This window comes from Mauremys reevesii, linkage group 19, assembly GCF_016161935.1.
Source record: "Mauremys reevesii isolate NIE-2019 linkage group 19, ASM1616193v1, whole genome shotgun sequence".
Taxonomy (NCBI): Eukaryota; Metazoa; Chordata; order Testudines; family Geoemydidae; genus Mauremys; species Mauremys reevesii.
Window position 1 is genome coordinate 17,634,498 of NC_052641.1, and position 22,286 is coordinate 17,656,783.

A 22,286-nucleotide genomic window follows, 5' to 3' on the forward strand; every position below is an offset into this window, starting at 1 on the left:
TTCAAAACAAAGCATGTTTCATCAAAATACCTGCAGCATCATAGCGGTGCTTATCCTCATGGATTGATACAGCGCTGTCCTATGCATGTGTTTGTAGAACCAATCATACAGATTAGCTTAGCACTGACTTCTGATGTCAGTGGAGTTAAACCTGGGGTAAATGTGGCACATTTGGCCTACTGTAGTTTTTGAAAGCTGTGCGGGTTCTCTCTGGTGTTGGGTCAGGGAGCACGTAACCTAGGCAGCTCTTTCAAGTGTACCCCAGGGCAAAATATGAGAGTCCAGTTCTTGGAGATTCTGTGGTATCCCCACCTCCTATTGACTTCCAGGGATAAATCCCAAAGCTTGTTTAATAATGAGCTGGGTGATACGTTTATTTCTCCCGTTTTAGACATTTTTTAAAGTATTCTCTTTAAACTAGGGGCAAATCTTGGTGCTTTTGAAGGTCTGGGATATGACATCGATACCGGGTGTAGGTGGGCAATGCACACGCGTCCCTTCACCGTCCAGACATGGATGCTTGGGTCAGCAACAGTAATGCATTGATCTCAAACCTTCTGAAGTGAATCAGCCAACTGTGTGGAAATGTGCTCTGCACGTCTGTCCTTTTAGAGCTAGGCTGAGACCACAAAGGTCATTTTCACATGGAACTATCTGGCTCTCTCGCTCAGGGTTTTGTTCTGGCGTCTGTTATGGTAGTGTCTGTGCATCTTACAGTTCATGTGAACTCAGGTCTCCAGGGTGAAATATTAGAAGATTGACGCACAGCAACACCTAATCCTACCTTGTATGGATATATCTGAGGCATTTACAGCCCTGTTACAGAATGTGCCTATTGCAACAATCTCCGTAGGAGAGTTACCATTTACAGGGTCACTGACAGCCTCAAAGAACCATTGCTGAGCTCCGATAACCTTCACAGAATACTGTTTTCCTAATCCACTATTACGCTCATATCTACCGCACGTCTCCCATTCAGATTGTGAATACTCCAGTTAGAATCTTTCTCGCTTCCTTGCAGGTGGGAGACGAGTAGCTGGAGCGAGTGTTCCCGCACCTGCGGGGAAGGATACCAGTTTCGCATCGTCCGATGCTGGAAGATGATCTCCCCTGGTTTTGACAGCTCTGTCTATAGCGATCTGTGCGAATCTGCTGATATTACCCGGCCGGACGAACGCAAAATCTGCAAGAACCCAGCATGTGGGCCTCAGTGGGAAATGTCTGAGTGGTCAGAGGTAAATCCCCAGAAAAGTGTTGGCAGCCTGTGGGGAGACAGCAGGCAGCAATGACTAGGGATCAGCCCCCATGTGCTATGTAGATGGTTGCCTTGCTTCGAGATCCCAGAAGAAGGGGCTGCAGAGCTGAAAACTGAGATGCGAATCCACTGGCTTCCACACAGAGCCACATAAGCCAGGACTGTCTTAGCATTGTTCTTAAAGCCAACCTCTGGTGGGGCCCTGCTGGTGCTAGCAATGGCAAGAGCATTCCGTGGAGCAGCCCCTAGTGTTTTAACTACTGTCTCCCAGACCTGCTCCCAGCGTTCCCATTTGAATGAGGCCATGATGCAAATGGGGTCTTGGGGTGGAGATGTTTCCCCAGTGCCTCTCTGCACCTCACAGGACATGGCTTGCGTAAATCCCCACAAGCCTCCTTTAGTTCACTGATGGAGATGATTATGTCTCTCCTTTGCAAACCTCTAGCCAGGGATGACCTCAGACCAGGTCTCCAGACCTCTGAACCCCTTGAACTCCAGGGACTTTGGGTCAAGCCTGAGAGCATCTCTGCTCCTAGCCAGAGTTTTAGATTTTGAGTCTGGTTCTTAAGCAGGAGGACTTTCCTCCCACAGGAACCGTGTTCAGCTGCACAGTGGCTGTGGGATATAAGAACGGCCTTACTGGGTCAGGCCAGAACCTTAGCGTGACTGACACCTGTCTTTTCTTCATCTTTCCTGACTTTCCTGTGTGCTGACTATTGAAAAGGGTGGTGATGTCTGATTCTGCATTTGCTCATGCCACTCCCTGCCTATCCTCTTCCACTAGGAGAACAACTCCTGCGAATCCCGCTTCTTATCTGGCACAGTGAAATCTGAAAAACACTTGTGCCTCATACATTTCTGAGTGCCTGAAAAATAACAATAAACATATGGAGAGGAGGCTGCATCTCATAAACAATGATATTTTCTTATAGACGTCTCTTCTTCCCGTCAGATTTCACTGCACCATGCAGAACATTAAATGTTGATAGTTCTGCTGTAAGCACATTGCTAAACCACTTGGAAGATGTTTCTGTGATATGTCTAATGTGGAACAGTTATTCTCTCATCTTAGTTTGTCAGTTTACATGTAAAAACCTTTGCGACATGGCAGAGGCATTCTGGAATGTTTTTAGCTGCGAAGTCATTCCCAAGATGGGTCAGTCTCTAGGCTTCATAGATCCTTTTCTCTCTCCTCCAGCAGAGATCTTTTGAATTAATTTACAACCACTCCATCCTGTTGTGTGCCAGAGAATATCTGCCAGCATTCCAGTATTTAACTTCCTAACATAAAACTCTTTAAATGATAAAACCAGTGTCCTTTCTTCGGGGGCCCAGGGCCAGATTTTGGTCTCAGGGTAAATCTGGAATAACTGCATTGACTTCAGTGGAGTTGTCATGGATTTACACCCAAGTAATAGAGAGCGGGCTCTCGCATGGATTTTCAGTAAATGTGTAAAACACACATGCAAGAGTGCAGTCATGCTCACACACACACTGATGGAAAATAATCCCTAACTCTTAAGGGTTTTTTTTTTTCAATTTTTAAATCTTGACGTCACAGTACTGGTCCCTCTGCACAGGAGTGAAAAACAGCAAAGCCAAATTGCTCAAGGATCCTAAGGAAACACAGGAGTTTACCCTTCCAGCTCAGACAGCTGATAAGTGAGTCAGATATCCTGCCTTGCTCAGTGGCTGATAACTCATGTGTCAGAGGATGTCTAAGCAGCCCTATAACACAGCTGACAATGATGCACTGCTGCACATGGGGAGGGGAATAATTTCCTGCCTGACCTGGGGGCTGATTAGTTTGTGCCCTGAAGTATGAGTTTTGGCTTTCCTTAAGCACAGATACATTATTGCTGACAAATCAATCCAGGCCCCTTTCTAAGCAAGAACAAGCACAGATCCGGGCCAAAGTCTCTGCTGGTGCAAATGGCCCAGCTCCACTGACTTCAATGGAGCTGCATCAGTTTACACCAACAGATAATTTGACCTCTTTTCTCCCAGGAGACACTTGAAATGCCTCTTGCTGATATTTTAAAGGCCATCTTCACACTGAATGCCAGTGGTAAGTAGCTTTTTCTCCGCAGTGGAAAGTCTGGTGGGCTCTTTTATTTTGTAGGCTGTTTTGACTTTTCCAGTTCAATAGAGAAAAGCTCCCCAAGCACGTGCTGATGCTGTCGTTTGACTGGCTTAGCAAACCGAAGTGGCCTGTGTTATAGAATTCCATCTACTCCTCCAGCATGTGCTGGGGACAGATTGCTGAGACATCCCCCAGAGTAGCTCTTCTGGAGCCAGCAGCAATGCTAATCTAATTTGGATCAGCATCTGAAGCTGGGTGCCAAATTGGCTTGGATGATAGCTTGAGAGATAAAAAAGCACATTTCAGAGATCTGAGGATGAACGTATCAGAGCATGTGTGTGAGCACTGGGCTGTTGACACTTTTGCCTGCTTCGTGTTGCGTATTGAGCAAATTTGTATATGTGACACTGCTGTCATTCAAATCCACTTCTAAATAATGTCGCTGGTTGGATGTTGCCAGATTTACTCACGTTATAAAAATCCCAGTCGCTGCGGTTTGGAGACAACACTTTCAAAGACATGGAACCTAGCAAGCCAGTTCTTTTTAGAAAGCGAGCGAGTGAGCAAGTGAGAGAGATTACACACCAGTTGTAGACCACAGCCACACTTTCAGCTGTAGCCATAGCTTCTGGGCATCTTGGTTTTTGGACCTGCAGGCTCCAGATGGACGTGTGAGTGCACAGCCTCTCTGAAAGTCAGGCCCAAAGCATCCCCACTGGGCTCCTAAAAAACGGAGGCGCTTGCACCCCATGGCCACTTCTGGACAATGTTGGCCTTCAGGCCAAATCTTGCTCTCAGCTACATGTGCATTAATAGGAAGGGAGCCACATGAGTATACGTGGGATGAGGTTGCACTGATGGAGCTGAGAGCAGAATTGGCCACCCTGAGTGGGAGCAGGATATTAAGACTGGGCAGAGGGAGGTATTTTAGCGCATTCTTTGCTGCCCCCCTGAACAAGAGCAAAGTGCTTCCTGAACTGCAGCCAGCTAGTGGACTGGCTGGCTGGCCGTGCCCTCTAACCCAAACACCTTGCCCCCCTGAAGATACTTTGCACGGGGCCAGTAAGTTAGGTGACAGCTGTCTGAGAACTCTCGAGCACTCTGGAGAGTATGTGTGTACCGTGGAGAGGAGACGTGCCACTTGCAGCCCTGCCTGTGCTTAGCACGAAGGCAGGATGTAACCCTTCCTGTACATTCGAACTTGTCTGCCCATGCAGCACAGGGCTCGTTTTGCCATCTAATATTTTACAAGCAGAATAATACAAATGTTTTCCCTGCATTTTTGGAAAGTTTCATATTAAGAAATAAAAAAAGGCCAACATAAATCACACCTTAAACCAGATGCTTTGGCTGCTGCCTGGGCCGCGTGTGCCTCCTCCTCCATGTCAGGAGGGCGAGAGCGGAAAACAGCTGTGTTGCATGGCCAGGGCCGTACATGGACTCTGCTGACCCTGTACCGTTTCATTCTGTGCCCCGCTAGTGTTCGGCCAGGTGCGGCGAGAGGAGCGTGGTGACCAGGGATATCCGGTGCTCGGAAGATGAGAAGCTGTGTGATGTGAACACCAAGCCGCCGGCTGAGAAGAACTGCACTGGGCCCCCCTGCGACCGGCAATGGACCGTGTCTGACTGGGGACCGGTGAGTGACCTCTGAAGGGGGAGGGTTGGGAAGGAAGGGAGCAGTGGATCCTAGTTCATTGATTGTATTAGCTGTTTGTGAGCAGCTTGAGGAGAGAAGGAGACCATTGTAGGCCATGCTCGATTGGGTCATTTACAGTTCACAGGCCAAATTCTGCTCTCAGCTGCACGGCCAATCCCAGTGACCTCCGTGAAGCTGCGTGGGGACAGAGTTTCCTCTTCCCACCCCTATTATCCTGACAAGAGTTGTGGGGTCTGATGGTTACAACAGGAGAGCAGGAATCTGGACCCCTGGGGTCTATTACCAGTGCAGTCAGTGACCTTCTATGTCAGGGGTGACCAACCTGAGCCTGAGAAGGAGCCAGAATTTACCAATGTACATTGCCAAAGAGCCACAGTAATACGTCAGCAGCCCCTGACTGGGAAGGGGTGGAGTGGGGGCAGGGCCTGTGGCAGAACCAGGGGTTGAGCAGTGAGCACCCCCGGCACATTGGAAAGTTGGCGCCTGTAGCTCCAGCCCCGGAGTCGGTGCCTGTACAAGGAGCCGCATATTAACTTCTGGAGCCACAGGTTGGCCACCCCTGTTCTATGCGACCTTGGGCTAGTCATCAGGGGAGTGACAGCAGGGCTACAGCTTTCCTTCCGTGCCCGTTTCCCTGACGGTAGGAGGCACTTGCCATCTAGGGCCCCAAAGCACTTTGCAAGGGCTCAGGCATCATTAGCTACATTTTACAGATGAGGAACCCGAGGTACATGGTGGCAAAGTGATGTGCTGTGACCAAAGCAGAACAAAAGCCCTGGTCTCCTGAGTCCAAATCCTCTCCTCTAACCACTAGACTATGCTGCCTCTGAGCAGTAATACACTGCCAGTGTCAGACTTTCCTCCCCGGCGTGCTGGGAGGATTAGTGTCATGAGGATGGGAAGCACTCAGCCCTGGGAATGCATCTCCTGCCGCCACCCTTCCGGCTGGGGAGGGCCGGGGACAAGCATTCCGAACCCATCGGTGACGGAGGAGTCACTTGTAAGGGGCATGATCCAAACCTCTCCAGCCAGTGGCTGAGCATCCCTTCCTTTGAAGTGCTCCTCCTAGCCCCAAGAGAGAGGGAAGGGGGGCAGTGGGGGCACGCACAGCGTGTTAAGGGCATGGACAGCAGCAGCGAGCCGGAGGAGAACAGTCCCTCCCCGTTTGGTAGCACACATTGAAATTATTGAAGTGGTGCAGCTCCAAATATAGTCGTGTCCCGAGCAGCAAGACAGTCGTGAATCAGGGCAATAAACTTCCCGAGTGCCGAGAAGCAGCGTCTACAGCATTAGCAGAGGAAAAAGGCGAGGGCTCCGAAACCCAAATGCTCCTTTTGTGTCAGGGTCTGTGAATTAGTGGGGCGGCAGCAAATATTCTTGCCACCTGAAAACTCTTAGTTAAGCTGACCTGGCACATGGCTTCCCACTGTCTGGGGATTAGATTGAACTTGTTATAGTTCGGAGATCTGGCCTTGGCAGAGACTTCAGGCTTTCCAGTAACACCCTCATCTCCAGCATGAGCAAAATACTGGCTGCAGAGTTCTCGCACCATCTCCGGTGAGCCAGTCCATTAAAGGGAGATGGCGTGTGTCAAGGGAGGTGATTACGCCTGTCATCACAGTCCTGGGCTTGGGGGAGGAAAAGCTGCCCGCTCAAATTTGGCAATCCACAAGTGATTTGTTTAGACCCCAGGAGCCCTGTGTGGAAGTGCAGGTCCCAAGGCCAACAGACTGGCCCACATTCCCAGCCTCTTCCTGCCTTTGTTAGGTCCATGGGGCTGAACGATTTCCAGGTCTGTTGAGGCCCTTATTTACAACACTTCCCACTAACGGCAACTACACTGACACCTGCTGTTATCGGCTGCTGTTCAGAGGATGAGAGGCAGCCAGTGGGCTCAGAGCCACTGTGGGGTGGGTGGAAAGCTCTATCCATCTCCCTGTCCCGCAGTGTCTTGCTTGAATAAACAGCTGAGCGGCTCTGTTCCAAAAACCAAAGGAATTTATGAGCCCTTTATGTGGCTCTTGTGCAGACTCACTCCTAGAGGGGGCAGGTCCGCCAAGGGAAGGGGGAGAGTGTGCACCCAGTGCATTTCCTTCGGGGGTGGTGAATGGCAGACGGTTTTGCCTGCCCCTGAGATGTGCCAAAGCTGGAAGGACGAGCAGTCACCACACAAGATATTTTTTTTCCTCTGCTGGCTCAAATGTACAAAACTAACAAACCGCACATGAAAACCAAACCCCTGCAGCAGCCGAACCGAGTGATTTTTTTCATGGAAACCCCTTGACGATGAATACGGGGCCTTCACTTTATCCTGCCTTTCCTTCGGCCTCCTCCCTTCCCTGAACGTGCAGCAGTCAAGAGCCAGGCAAACGATTCTTCAGTGATGCCAGCCTCCTTTCTTTGCAAACTTTGCAGACTTTGTTCCAAATTCTAACCTCTGTTCCACAAGGGTCCTCCCATCGACCTGCGTAACTGAGAGCAGAACGCAGCCCTGGGAGATGAACAGGTGTGTGTGTTATTTATCGTGGTTCAGTTTGGGCAAACCTATTTCAGCCTATGGGTTGCTCACAATAAGCTGTTTGCCCTGTGTGATTGGCTGGCACCCAAGTCACCTGGTGCAGTTTCTGCTCTCCAGTTAGTTGACTCTGAAACCCACTCAGTCCTTTGCAGATGGCGGTGCAGATGCTCCAGATGTGAAATTTTATGTGGCCATGCATTTGCACAAGTGGCAGTGAAGTGGCCTCATTCTTCTGACCAAAAACTAGCTCACAGTGGAGCTCAATCAAAGGGCTTACAGATATCAGCAAAGAGAATTCACCATTTTCAGTCCAATCAATACATTTTTTGTGGGGTAGTATTCACCCTGGTACTATTCAATCAGGCGGTCAAGTGACAGAGAGATGATTTTGTAGTAATAATCTCCAGTTCTTCCCAGAATGACTGCCCTTTAAGAGCAGTGGTGAGCAGTGTTTATCGTACATGGTTTGGTCTGTCGTATTTAGGCGAGCTAGCTGTGTTCTCACCCTCTCTCTGTCTCGGGCGTATCTGAGTGAGTGAGAACCTGTCAAGCTCCGAGCTCAGATCTATTGTTTAGATTCCGCTTCAACTTGAAGTAACAGAGGAATTAATTGGGGAGGGTTTTGGAAGGAGAGGAGCATCTTTGCTGCTGTTTCTTTAGACTGGTCTCTTGCTCGGCGTGAGTGGAAAAGGAGTGTGTCACTACCTACACCCAGGCTGGTCTGTTTGTGAGACTGACCAGAGGAAGTGATGTGGTGAACATAGCTGAAATCATGTGGAGTGTGAGAGAGATGACGCAATAGACCAGGTTTTCCATCCCAATCATTGAGAGCTCCTGGGTGTCTTACAACTCATAGATCAATGATCATTTAAGGGAAGTGGCTTGCTCGCTTAATCAATAGATCCAGGGGCAGTAGGGTGACTATTTAAGTGACACAGACGTATTGCCTCCCCACCTGGCAGCCAACATAGCTCCTCTGCTCAGTCTTACATTGGTGAGGCTCTTAGTTGGGAGATCTCTCATGCCACATGAGGCCTCCCCAGCACACAAGCCCTGGGGTGCAGGAATCTCCGGTGTACAAGGGCAGAAAAGCATGGCACTCTTTTGAGTTTACAGTCAGTTGGGTGTGCAAAAGTGGACGTGCAAACTTGGAGCGTGGCTTGTAGCCAGCTGAAAATTTGATCCACAGATTCAAGGCTCATTGTGCCTGTTTTTGCTTTATCTCCCCCCCAGACCTTTCCATAGCTTTGATGTGATTTTTCCAGTTAAGTGAGGGGTGCACCGCCGCCTTCATGCACAAGTGAAGCCCGTCGTTAAAATTGTAGATGGTCCCGCTCTAAAGTTCTGATTCAGATCTGGATCCAGCACCAAACTTCCTCTTAGTTTAGGAGTGTTTTGATGCAGGGTTCAGGTTAAAGAGCATCTCTAAGGATCACACCCTTGTTTTCCCAGCTGCAGCACAAAGGTCTCCCCGTGCAGGTGGGTCTGATCCTGAAATCCCTGCTCAGTTCTTCCTCAGGCAAAATTCCCTGTGACTTGACTATTAGAAGACTTTAGCATTTTCCATCTGCTACATGAAGGTGATGGGGTGTCTTATCCCTGGCTCAATCACCTCTAGGTATAATCTTTGCTTGACATTGGCAAAGTTCTTACATTTCAAAACAATCCTGCACCCTAGCCCTCGGAAAAAAACATTCTTAACGAAAAAAGGTGCTGTGTGGTTGTGTCACATGGACCTTGTTCCCGAGCTATTTTTATACAGATTTTGATTCATTGGCATTGTCTAAAAATAAGTGGTCTCCATGGCGACAGCTGCACTGTGAGATGTAGCGCATCTCCTTAAAGAACCGCAACAAAAGCACATGGGAACTCTCGGTGTTTAAAATATAGCTCAAGACAATACCTGTGTGGGGTTCCTTTTATTTAAATGCAGGGGATATATTTATAACCATTTACCTTATTTTTCATGCTCTCTTTGAAAGCTGCCACCTGTTTCCTCTAATGCAGGCAAAACACTTGGCTTTCTATATTCCCCTTATATCCTCTCCCCTGCCAGTGAGACTTGAGTTTAGGGGTGACCAAACTCCACATCCTTCATTTTGTGCTGTACTCCTGATTAGTCCCATTTTGTGCTGCTCAGTGAGCGTGGGTGGCAGGGGCGGCTCTAGACATTTCGCCGCCCCAAGCACAGCGGCACGCCGCGGGGGGCACTCTGCCAGTTGCCGGTCCCGTGGCTCCAGCGGACCCTCCGCAGGCACGCCTGCAGGAGGTCCACCGGAGCCGCCTGCTGCCCTCCCGGCGACCGGCAGAGCGCCCCCCCATGGCATGCCGCCCCAAGCACGCGCTTGGCATGCTGGGGTCTGGAGCCGCCCCGATGGGTGGCAGGGTCCAACCCCTCGTGGTCATATGCCATCAATGTCCTTACGTTTTAAAAATAAATGGTTACCACCATAATATTTGGGGGCTTCTAACTGAGGGGCAGACGTTGTTTCTTGGCTGAGATCACCAGCAAGCAATGCAGGGGCTTGGTTTCATAAGGAAGGAGAGTCTTGTGGTTAAGGCTCTGGGCTGGGATTCTGGGGCCAATAGCCAGCTCTGTGTGACTGGGGGCAAGTCACTTAAACTCTTTGGCCAAGATTTTGTGATTTTTTTTTTGGGGTGCCCAACTTGAGACACCTTAAAGGGTCACTGACATTCAGAACGCGCTGGGGGAACGAAGACTGTGACTCTTTGCCAGGCTTAGTAAAACTCCAGGGTTGGATCAGTTCCTAGTTAGCCTGGGGTAACTCGTTCCATATTGTTGAGAGCTGCCCATAAGGCAGCTGATTTTGCCCAGTCAAAAATGTACACACACGGTCCCCACCCCAAGGGACTTGCACCTGAGGTCAGATTGAGACACACAGGAATCCCGCCCACTCTGCTATGGCCCTGTCGAGATGACGGTCTTGGGGAAGGCTTCCCAACAGCCATGTGTTTGAAAAAGGGATCGGGGAGGAGTGGGGCTGCTCCCAGGAATGTGGGGTATTTGTACCCTCCCATTACTCACCAGCACCTCTCTGCTCTTTTTGTTTCAGTGCAGTGGCAGCTGCGGGCAGGGGAGGATGATCAGGCACGTGTACTGTAAAACCAGCGATGGCCGTGTGGTGCCAGAGTCCCAGTGCAACCTGGAGACCAAGCCGCTTGCTATCCACCCCTGTGGGGACAAGAACTGTCCTTCCCATTGGCTGGCACAGGACTGGGAACGGGTAAGAACCAACCCACCTCGAGGAGTGCCTGTTCCAACCGATGGGTGCGGCCGTCCCATCCATATGAGGGAACGAGCCTCGGGGGGGGAGGGTGCTGAAGGGGTCTTGACTCCTGGGTCTGTTCCCCACTTTGGCCTGCTATGAAGCATGTCTCCTGTCTTGGCCTCAGGCTCCCCAAGGGGGGATAATGCTAGAGCTCTCAACTGCCCCAAATGGCCTCATTGCTAGGACTTTGGGAGGTCACTGGTGTGATTCCACCCCATGCTCCCCTGTGGTGTTGGCAGTGGGTGGTGGAGGGCCTGCGTGGGATCCTGGGCAGCCTGGTGGCCGTTTGGGTGTGTGTTCCTCTCAGCTGTGGGGAATATGCCTGTGGAGCAGCACTCGGAGAAATCGTTCACTTGGAGGCCAGGAGTAAGCCCAGGCTGGGAGTGCACTGAGATCCAGGCTCTTCTGCCTGAGGTCACACTACATTGGACGTCACTCCAACGCTTCATTTTGGTCTCTCTCTCTGTCTGGCTTCTGTCCTTGGCAGTGCAACACCACGTGCGGCCGGGGGGTGAAGAAGAGGATAGTGCTGTGCCTGGAGATCGTCAACGGGAAAATCAAAACACGGAACCCCACCGACTGTGACGTCACCAAGAAACCCATAGAAGAAACCACTTGCTTTGAGCGGCCTTGTTTCAAGTGGTACACGACTCCCTGGTCTGAGGTAAGGTGCAGCCTGTAGGAACTGGAATTGCTGAGGTCTAGGGTGTATTCTGGGGCAGCCGCGGAGCTGATTAGAGCAGGGGACTAATGGATGGGAGGCAGCAGCATCCTGGTGAGAAGTAGGAGAGTGCAGTGGATAGGGCACCAGATTATGAGCCACAAGACGTGGGTTCTGTTCCTGTCTCTACCGCGTTAGCTTAGACAGGTTATTTCCTCATTCTGTGCCTCAGTTTCCCTTTCAGTAAAATGAGGATAATGGCACTTGTGCACTTTTGTAAAGCACCCTGAGCTCTGCTGCTGGGAAGCAGTAGCCAAGTGCTCAGTAACATTGCTGATGGGCACTTTGGCGGGAACCCTCAGCAGAGCCCAGCGGCTTACCTCACCCGGGGACAGAGGCAATCGTGTGGCCCTTCCTGTGCTGAGCACGTGGAAACGGCTCTTTCTGGAGCTGTAAAACGTTTTCAAATGCTCACTCTGCTGACGGCTCAGTGGGGTTCATCACATGCCTGTTATGTTCATAGGACGCCAATCTCCAGGGTGGTCAATCTAGAGCCGTTCATGGGTGCTACATCCACCCTTTTGCTAAAGATGCGGGGGAGGGGGGAGTCCCATTCCTTTGCAAGACTGTTTGAATATGTGCACTGTGAATGAGTGACACCTGCTCATCAACACAGCAATCCTTGGAAAACGTGCCCCCCTCTCCCAGCCCTACCCCCACTACGAAAGAGCCAGATCCTTTCCCTGCTATGTCTGGCATGGCGAAGCCTGCACACCTTAGGAAGACGGTGCACAAAATGAACGGTTCCAGTTTAGCTCACATGGCACGGCCGGCGATGGATCAGCCAGAGAGGCGTGGCGCGATTGCCAAGACTGATTAGGAGTCGGCTACTGGTGCCAAGGCAGCCTTTTGCTGTCTTAGCAGCTCGGGGCGGAGTGCAGGCCCTGCCAGGATGTAATCAGTCCTTGCTGTGCTTTTGGAGAACAGCAATGAAAAGAAGTGTTTGGGTTTGGGTTATTTTATTTTTGCAATTGCTTGTAGGAGTCTGGCTTAGTCTGCAGGGGCAGCTGTAGTAATTGTGTAATGGGACAGAGGGAGGAGCTGTAAAAGGGAGCGGGGAGATATTGGCAGAAAGTGGGGCTGGGAGAATTGGGGTCAGCACATGGTGCTCAGAGCAGGAAAACACTTCCCGGTGTGCACTCTGCCGATGGATCAGTGGAATAGGCAAAGCTTTCCCTATGTGGTACTGGGGAAAGCATTGCTGGTTTTGCTTGTAGCATTGTTGCAGTGATGCTGGTCCCAGGAGATGAGAGAGAGAAGGTGGGTGAGGTAATATCTCTAATTGGACCAACTTCTCTTGGAGGAAGGAACGAGCTTTCGAGCTTCACAGGGAAAGGGACCAACTTCCACCAATGGTAGTTGGTCCAATAAAAAATATGATCTCACCCACCTTGTCTCTTTGTCGATAGTTTTGGGGCAGTTCCCAGTGGGGAGCCATCTGTGTCCCCATGTTGCTACTGCTAGTATGAATCCCCCCTCACCTCTCTGCAAAGAGCGAGCACAGCCTGAATGGTGCATGGAGGAGGAGCCGACCTCTCGTGCCTAAAGATGGTCCCTGCCGAGCAGGGTTGAGGCACATTGGTAGGGGTCACTGCTGAGAAGCCTTGCCCTGCTACAGTCTGTCCTGTGGTGAATGAGAGTGAACCAGTCACCGGGGCTATTTCTCGGGCATGACATGTATGAAATCCCTAAATATATCCCAGGAAATCGTGTAACAAGTCAGCTCCCTAACCATGTGAAAACTCAACACTGGACCGGACTCTGGTTCCGCCCGCGTGTCAGGCGCAGCTGTAGGGCAACTCGTGTTTTGCAGTCGGTGGCCAGAATCCAGACCCCAAAAGCTGGGTCTGGCTGTGGGGGTTCCTGGCCCAACGGCTGCAGATGAGCCTCTGTCCTGCCTCGCAAGATGTGTTTGTGGTTATCATTATTTACACAGCACAATAGCTGTGCGTGGTGCTTCAAAGGCAAATCAATAACCGCAGGTCCCTGTCATTATAGTACAGCCCGTTCCTTCAGAGGGCCAGACAGCTTGTTGAGTTTAGTTTTTAAAACCAGTCATTGGTGTGGTCTGGAATCAACACAGCAGCTCCCACTGCAATTCCAGCGTGACAATGCAGCCAAACATCAGTAAACAGAAACAGGCCCTACTCAGGGTGGCGTTGGCTTAGCCCAGGGGCGGCTCCAGGCCCCAGCACGCCAAGTGCGTGCTTGGGGCGGCACGCCATGGGAGGCGCTCTGTCGGTCGCCGGGAGGGCGGCAGGCGGCTCCGGTGGACCTCCCGCAGGTGTGCCTGCGGAGGGTCCACTGGTCCTGCGGCTTTGGTGGAGCAGCCGCAGACACGCCTGCGGGAGGTCCACCGGAGCCGCGGGACCAGCGGACCCTCCACAGGCACGTCTGCGGGAGGTCCACCGGCGCTGTGGGACCGGCGACTGGCAGAGCGCCCGCCCCCTGGCGGCGTGCCACCGTGCTTGGGGGGGCAGCGAAATGGCTAGAGCCGCCCCTGGCTTTGCCACATCTGAACGAGGCCCACAAGCCACAGGCCCTGTTTCGTCTGGCATCCCAAAAACTGAGGGGACTGGGACGTTGGTGCTGGGTGTCGCCCAGCGTGCTGTGCTGCGCCCCTTGGCTACATCAGCCCCAGGAGTGAAACCCGCCCCTATGCAGAGGGTCAAAGCAAGGCCTAGATGCTGCGGCTGTGGGATGTGAGTGGTGCCCGGCTCTGCACGGCAGGGGGATGGCTGTGCTGTGCTGAGGGAAGTCGGGCAGGTTTTTGGATTGGTTTCACAGCCACCAAAGATTTGATTCAAAAGAAAACTGTTGCACTAAGACGGGGTTACTTGATTCTTTCTGAAAGGGGAGCAGTGAGTCGCTGTGCACCCCAAAAACAGGGCTCCTCAGTTTCTAGTTGAGGTTTTCAGTGCACAGCCCTTGGAGGCCTGCTGCCTCTGCCAACAATCTCTGTCGCGCTCTGTTCCCCAGTGCACCAAAACCTGCGGCGTTGGCGTGAGAATGCGAGATGTGAAGTGCTACCAGGGCCCAGATATTGTTCGTGGCTGTGACCCGCTTGTGAAGCCTGTTGGTAAACAAACCTGTGACCTGCTGCCCTGCCCCACTGAGCCACCAGGTGAGGAGAAAGAATCCAGATTGTCTTGCCAAGACAGGGCTGGGGCTGTGTTTTCAATGCAAGCCAGTAAGGAACAGGAGCTAGACTAAGGCCTTGTCTACATGGGAAAGTTTTTAACCATTTATACAGACTAAACCAATATGGTTACACAGGTATCGTTATACCGGTATAACCCCTGTGGGGACACAGTCTGCTATAGGAGTGGCTTGTATTGGTTCACTTATATTGCGTGGGAAGGGGCTTAAAGCTAAACTGGAATAAGCCATTTTCACATTACTACTTCTCAGGTGCATTGATCTTCCGAGGTGCTGAGCACCCTCCATGCCACTCCTGTGCCATTTTTCGTAAGAGCCGAAATCTGGCCGACACGTTACTTCCCCTCGTTGTTACACAGTGCTCGGGGCACTTGTTATATACCTCGTAGCTGCCCTCCACCCCAGAGATGGCTGCTTTTCAGTGGCAATGTGTGTGTATTGTTTGTACAGTGATTTGGGACCTACGCATGTATCCTTATTCATAAGGAACACTAGCTACTGTGCAATAAGCTGTAGCAGAGGCAGTTTGGCTTTTTGGACAGAGCACAGGACTGGGACCCACGTCACTTGGGTTCTATTCTTGGCTCTGCACTGGGCTGCTGGGTGATGTTGGGCAAGTCACAGCAATGCTCTGTGCCTCAGTTTCCCTACCTTTAAAATGTGGATAATGATACTGACCTTGGTAAAGTGCTTTGAAATTTACTGATGAATGATGCTGTTTACAGGGTTTTTCTGGATTTATTAATTTAAATTTTGGGGGTTGTTTTAGCTATTTTTGAGTGTACTTACCTAGCAATAATCGGGGGGGGGGGTTCGGGGGTTTCTGTTTGTATATACACATAGTACTGTTTCAAACCACACTACATTAAAGTGCACTAGGTCACATTCAGTGCACACCAGCAGGGTCTACACGGACCGATTAATGGATCACACATTAGCACACTTTAGAAATCACACTTTGGAACTCCTCCTCCTGTAGACACCATTACTGCTGCCTGTGGCCAAGCCCTTCGATACAAGCTAGGGTGCAGAGACAGCCCCTTTATAAACAAACTGCAAGGGAAAAGGGGTGAAGTCAACACAAACTGAGTCTCTCTTTCCAGTGGTTTTCTGGTGTTTATTGGTTAAATACCAGTTTCAATTTTTTTGTAGTAGGGGTGTTTTATAGAGATTGATCAGTTACATCAGAAGCCCAAGTTATATATGAGTAGTATTATTATATTGTATTTTTTCCAACTGAAAAAAAAAATCTGCATTCAGCGCAGCAAACGCGTAATGGTGTCAGGTGCCCATCGGTGTCCGGCTAAGTTGGCCTCACACATGCTGTTCCTGCAGACAGCCATGTTAAGTTAAGGGGCGTCTCTCAAAGGAATAAAACTGTGGCCTGAAGCCAAGAGCTAACTGTGCGCAAGCTAACTTTGGTAGCGTGCGTCTCTGTGAATTCCCACTAACTTCGAGTAAGTTTCAGCTGTGCCATTATTTTCATGAGTTTGGTCTCCTAGTGTACTCGGGGATTTGTAACGATCTCATTATCTGAGTGCAGTCTGGTGGTTCAAAGAAACCATGAGCGTTAGTGAGCATTTAGTTCTAATGCACTAATAGGATTTGGGAATTAGAATAGTCCTGCAGCTAAAGCACAAACCTGGGAGTCATATTTGAGTTCTGTGCCTGACTCTGCCATGGCCTTGCCGTGTCACCTCTGGTAACCCAGCTCCCCCACGTGTCACCCAGGGAAAGTGATGCCTGCTTGCCGTTGTGAGGTTTACAAGGTGCTCGCAAGGGGCAAGGGGTTTGGTGGGGCAAAGTATTGCTAAAAAACCCAGCAATTAGGTGGGATGCTTGTGCACCAGCAAGTCCTTCCGGCCGTCTGAGTGATGGGTCCTGGCTCCGCTCAGCAGCCTCATTGTGGGAGGAAGGTTTCCCATTCATTTGTCCACTCTCCCACCTGCTCCAAGCTTCCTCACAGCTCCCTTCATTGGGAGCGAATGTCTGCTCCGCCCGGATGGAACTGGATCGGGCCTCCTCCCGCCGTTCAGCTGGTCTCTCCCGCTGATTTTTTACCATCATACTGCTGCACTCCTGATCATTTCAAATGTGTATTATGACACGTACATTACTGGCCCTATGTTACGTGTCTGTACAGCACCAGACATGCTGGGGTCTTGGTTGTAGAGCAATAAAACCTCCAAGGAGGCAAGGAGTTAAATAGCGTGGGAAGAAATGAGCTCATACCATAGACTGTAACTTTTTTCATACTGTTGCCTTCTGACCTCACTCATATGAGTGCCAATATGTGTTTCTCTTCTCTAGATGACAGCTGTCAGGACCAAGCTGGAACGAACTGTGCTTTGGCAATCAAAGTGAATCTCTGCAGCCACTGGTATTACAGCAAAGCCTGCTGCAGGTCCTGCAGGGCTCCCCACTCCTAGTGGAGAGATTAGACTAATTACTGCAGCACTTGGAGACGGAGGGAATTAAGAGTAGACTCATTTTGAGCATCCAGCATTTGGCAGAAGTAACATACACCAGGGTGATGCTCCCGGGTTAGACGTAACCACTTACCGATAGCTCATCATACCGGCATTATTAAGCGTTAAATGTGCCGCAAACTTGGGGTAAGGATGTTTTCTTCCACCACTGCACAACTGCTATTCTGATTCCTCACAGCGGAGGGAAATGGCACCAACATTTTGTTTCGAAGCTGACACGAAAGCTTCGTTACTACTGTACATTGGTAGCATGTGATTATCAAAAGCTGTACATAGAATCTTGTATATTTGATTCACTCTTAATTCCAAACAGTCACTTGTTTTAAAAGGCCTGTTCTTTGTTTTCTGCACGAGTTTCAAATTGAGAACGTCAAAGTGTCAGTCGTGAAATTAAAGCACCATTATGTTTGCCTTAGCAGAGGCTCCTATAACTTGTTTTCTAATTCATCCCACAAACCTGCTTTCTAGCCTTAATTTCCTTTATGTTTGGGAGCTGAATTTCATCTCCTAAATGAGCGCAAGCCAAAGCCTTTTGTAATATGTAGGTGTATACTTTTTCAGAGAATTTTATCTTATAATCAAACTTTAGTTTCATAGGCCTTATAAAAATCATAATGCTGACATATTGTATATAATAATGAAACATAACTGCACTTTATATCACACAAAAGACGTGCTCTTTTTAATATATTTGTTTACAAACAGTGAACTTTATCCCTATAATCATTAATTTGTACTCGTATGTATATTTTAATAAAATTGTCATATTTATGGTGGTATCTAGTTTTATTCTTGAATTTTTAGCGTGTCTGTCCCTGGATATTGGCGCTGATGAAGAGGTATTGGATAGGCGTCACTGTAAACGTAGGGCCTGATCCTGCAAACAAGCATCCCTTACTTTACTACAGGAGGAGACCTATTGAAGTCAATGGGATGTAAGCTCTTCGGGGCAGGGACTCTGTTCACACAGCACCATGCCATGACCAGGGCTCCTAGACATTATGGTAAATACAACTAGTAAGTAATAATCATATGACTCTGTGGATAAGTTGCCCCCATGGTGCACCTTCCAGGATTGGGGCAGTACTTTGTACCTAACTCATTGAATAAATGAAGGGCACGATTTTATGAATGGCCTCCTGTCACTTCTTGCCAGCCATAAATTTGCAAAGATAAATGTTTGCTAAGCTATAGGAAGAGGGGAGGGTTTCCAAAATAGCTGCGTGTTGGCTTCACTTTGCTTCCATTGCCATCAATGGCGACGACTCCCACTGACATCGACAGGGAGCAGAGGGGCCAATCCTGAGCACGTCTGGAAAAACCCCTCCTCTAGGAGACAACATGGCAATGTGATTCCAAACACCGCCAATAAAAAAAAGCTGAGCCTCAAATCATGGCAAAGAGTCGTTTATTTTTTTTATTTGCTTTTTTTTTTCCTCAGTGAGTCCAGAAGTCCTGTACAACAGTTCACCCTGTACAACAGTTCACCATGTGAAGGTTAGTGAAACAGATGACATTGCTTGCTTAGTTTCAAAGATCTACTGGAAAAAAAGAGGAAAGATGAGATATAAGAATAGCTACCGGAAATGCAAAGAATCCAAAGCGTAAATGCATCTGAAACAAACTCGAATAAGACTCGCACAATGGAAGAGACCTGTAGAAGCAGCCGCTGTTACATCAGATCACTTAGAAGACGGAACATTCCCAATGAGCACATTTACAGCAATGCGTCCCCAGTTAGGGAGCTCAGTAAGGAATAAATCCAGCATATTTAACTTGTTACAAACCAAGACAAAAAAACCCAAGATGGTCTAAGCTATTAAGTCCTAAAGAATGACGAGTACTTTAGAAGGTCTCCCAGGGAATTAAAAAAGCTCAGGGTCAAAAGTATAAATTTCCAGTTTGGCTGCATACAGTGGTTATAAACAACCGCTTTCCTCGCCGAGAGCATGTCTGTGATGAAGAAACCTGAACCAGAGCATGGTACCGAGATCATCAGAGTCTATTTGCAGCCAGTCCATGCTCTGTAGCTGAACGAGTCGTTCTGCAATTACAGAGCACTGCTGTTAGCCTGAATAATGTACAGTGCCATTACAAAGGAGATGGTTCATAGAACAAATTGTATACACCAGAAAAACAAGCCTCGAGAGAGTGAGTTGCAAAGGACCTTTCGGTAAGCTTCTGTCACTGCTGGTTACTTCTTCTGCTAAAGAAATTGTAGATGGTTTGTTATTTAAATGAATAAAATGATCCCTGTTGTGCTTTAGCCAGGGAAGTGCCTTACTACATCAGAATAGCAGTCAACTGCCCTCTAAAGCTTCCAGAGAATTTGGTGATTATGGATTTGCAGCATCCAGAAATTACAAGCCTGAGCCTAATTTCAGTGCACGCAGGCAGCAGTTCACCTCCTCCTCGTGTTAAACTACCTAAACCAGGCTATAGATTGTGTTTAGACCTGCTGGGGGTCTAGCTCTCTGGCTGCTAGCATTCCAACAATCTGGCAGGGTTTGAACTGTTATCAAAACAAAGGAAACCAATGGTGCATTTTTACTCTTTGCAGCGAGCATGACCTTGAAACCTCAGACAAAGCCTCTTCCAGAGCAATCCCTGTGCAAAGCCCCATAAGGAGAAGGGAATGGGAAAACAGCTAATCGAGGCCGTGCCCTGGCCATTAATGACTGCACAGCAGCCCTGTTCTGGGCCATACGTGGCCTTGGCTACTGCTGCAAATTAGTAATCCTAGTTAGCTGAGCGCCTATCAGTGACTGTAGTTGAGAATGTGACTGTTGCTTTGTTTTGAGTCTTAAATGTGACAAATTTCCAGATGGAAAAAAATAAAATGTCCTCTTTAATTTTGTTTAGCCCTCATTTCCCTAGCTTAGAAAGACCGTGTGGCATTGCTGGGGTTTTTTGGTAATATTTGCAAAACCTAAACTGCTCAGTGCACCGTTCTCCCGTTACATAAAAACCTGAAAGTTCTTGCATGTGCTATTTAAAAAAATACTTTCCATAGATTCCAGATGCCTGACACATTTCAGCTCTGGAGACCTCCACTGAAGGAAGAGACTTTACAATAGTTGTGCATCCTTCACCTCAAGGCACTTCCCTTCAGCACTTGTGACCAAAAAGAGGGAGACAGAGAAAGCTCATGGAAAACCGTTAGGATTTACTAACCAATAAATTAAGCTGATTTATGAAATTCACCCCAATCTCGAGCGAGACTGCACAAGACTCTGCATGACAAAATCCCAGTTGGGCCTGCTTTGAGGCCATCAGTGGTGCAGAGACCTGGTGGCAGGTCCCCTGTGGGGGGTGAATTTCATCCACAAAGAGAGGCTGTCGAGTCCTATTTACCTGTGCAGTGCTCGTCCGCTTTGTGAGCCATTGCAGGAAACCTGCCTTTAAGATTGCGAACTACCCCATAGCAGTTGTCGATGATGGGTATGGAGGGGCCTTTTTAGGTGTAGGAAAGGATGCACAATATCAAAATCTCCTCAGTATAAAAAGAAAACATTTTCAATGTACAACGCTAGAAAACCTGCCACATACAAGCTGCAACCTCTGCAACCATCTCTCTCTCTGGTATTTTTTGCTTACCCTTTACCTAGTGATTTAATATATTTATATGCCTATCTAATGTATCAATACATTCATCATTTTAAAACACTTCCATGGATTTTAAAAGTTTCACCGCTGTTAAAAGCCACAACGGCATAGAAAAAGCCTCACGCTGAGGGGTCATTTGCTGGGCAGCCCACTGGCGTGGGGCTTCAGCCACTCAGACGTCGGTGCTTATGCTCCGACTGCGCGAGAAAGCTTCTCGCATGGCTGACAGCCGGTTGGGGTTCAGAGCCTGCAGGCCGGTCACGTTCACCGGCAGTTCAATATCTTCCTGGCTGATGGTCTTGTAGCTGACCCGGTCGCCTCCATTGTGGATCTCCTCGGGTTGCTGCAGAAAGAAGGTGGGTGGCTCATAGTGGGTACAAGTGGGGCAGACAGTCCTGCACTGGGAGTGCTGGTTGCTGAAGGGTGAGGAGGAGGAGGAGTAGAGCGAAGGCCCATTGGTCAGCACTACATTGCGGTTGCTGTGAAGCGGAGGGATGTGGGAATGCACGGCAAAATCCGGCTCCTCCTCATCCTCTTCAGATTCCTCCTTCTTGCAGCAGTAATACTGAAAAGCCAAGGAAACCATCGATTACTTAAAAGGGACTCGCACCTACAGCCGTGTCAGTCTAAACAGTAATGGATTTGCACATGGATTTGGAACCTACCAACGTTTTCAGGGCAGCTTTGGTTCAACCTATGAGAAAAAGATGGGCCACCCTATGCTGGATTGGAGTTGGGCTTTTGGACATTCCCAAAGTTCAGGGTCGTTCAGGCCCAGGCCCCATGTCTCACTCCGTATTCTGGATAAAACACTATTAACTGCGCTGTGGGGCACAACCCGCACGGGTGGGACCAGAGAGGGCTGAACAGGACTTCCCAGCGCCAGGCTCCATCCGCCTCAGAACCTGAGCCCCTCCCCCCACCATGACATAACGTTTGAGCCAGAAGGGCCAGAACGTAAAGGGCTGAGAGCCTGACTCACAAGGGTCAATAAACACTTCAACCCACATTCGTTCCTGCTGTGCTTGGCCCGTCAGCTCCCTGGAGCAGGGACCTGTCTGTGTTCATGGGTCATAGATAGTTTTGCAAGGGAACCTGCACAGGTGCTGCACCTTATGTCGCTCCAAACACTTCAGTGACTGGTGTTCATCGGGAAGGAACTTCTCCCCATTCCCCCTTCAGAAGCAGTTCCTGTCCCCTCTCACCAAAAGCCCCTTTGATCTCATTTCCCTTCTCCCGCCCCTCACTTTTCAGCTGCCCTTGGACCAACTAGTCTCTGTCACGCTGAAACAAAGCAGCATGGGCTGATGTGCAGCCCCGCGAGGCGTACCTGAAGCCTACAATAGCAGAGAACTGCTATAATGCAAAGCAAAATGACAGTCGCTAATATTCCACCTGTGATGACCACGGTCCCGGCTGTCATTCGACCTCTTCTCCATTAACACCCTGGAAGACAGAAGGGGCGTTCAAACACAGGGTAAATGGGCAGTAGCCTCATACAAATTTCT

The 22,286-nt window shown here is 49.4% G+C and overlaps 2 protein-coding genes across 7 annotated transcripts in view; one reads left to right on the plus strand and one right to left on the minus strand.

Moving 5' to 3' along the window:
* Positions 1-17,881, plus strand: part of ADAMTSL2 (ADAMTS like 2) — a 101,513-nt gene extending 83,632 nt beyond the window's left edge. For all 3 annotated transcript variants that reach the window (XM_039507080.1, XM_039507078.1, XM_039507079.1), the window contains 6 exons: positions 1,022-1,235; positions 4,819-4,974; positions 10,588-10,758; positions 11,291-11,467; positions 14,504-14,648; positions 16,994-17,881. In XM_039507080.1, the coding sequence (XP_039363014.1) occupies positions 1,022-1,235; positions 4,819-4,974; positions 10,588-10,758; positions 11,291-11,467; positions 14,504-14,648; positions 16,994-17,112 (982 nt within the window). In that variant the 3' untranslated portion in view covers positions 17,113-17,881. The remainder of the gene's footprint in view (positions 1-1,021; positions 1,236-4,818; positions 4,975-10,587; positions 10,759-11,290; positions 11,468-14,503; positions 14,649-16,993) is intronic.
* Positions 17,882-18,581: 700 nt separating this feature from the next.
* Positions 18,582-22,286, minus strand: part of FAM163B (family with sequence similarity 163 member B) — a 63,408-nt gene continuing 59,703 nt past the window's right edge. For 3 of the 4 annotated variants that reach the window (XM_039507084.1, XM_039507085.1, XM_039507082.1), the window contains 3 exons: positions 22,109-22,224; positions 20,902-21,343; positions 18,582-18,713 (listed from right to left, as the gene is read on the minus strand). In XM_039507084.1, coding sequence (XP_039363018.1) covers positions 20,951-21,343; positions 22,109-22,201 — 486 coding nt within the window. In that variant the 5' untranslated portion in view covers positions 22,202-22,224 and the 3' untranslated portion in view covers positions 18,582-18,713; positions 20,902-20,950. The remainder of the gene's footprint in view (positions 18,714-20,901; positions 21,344-22,108; positions 22,225-22,286) is intronic. The other variant, XM_039507083.1, reaches the window with a different exon arrangement.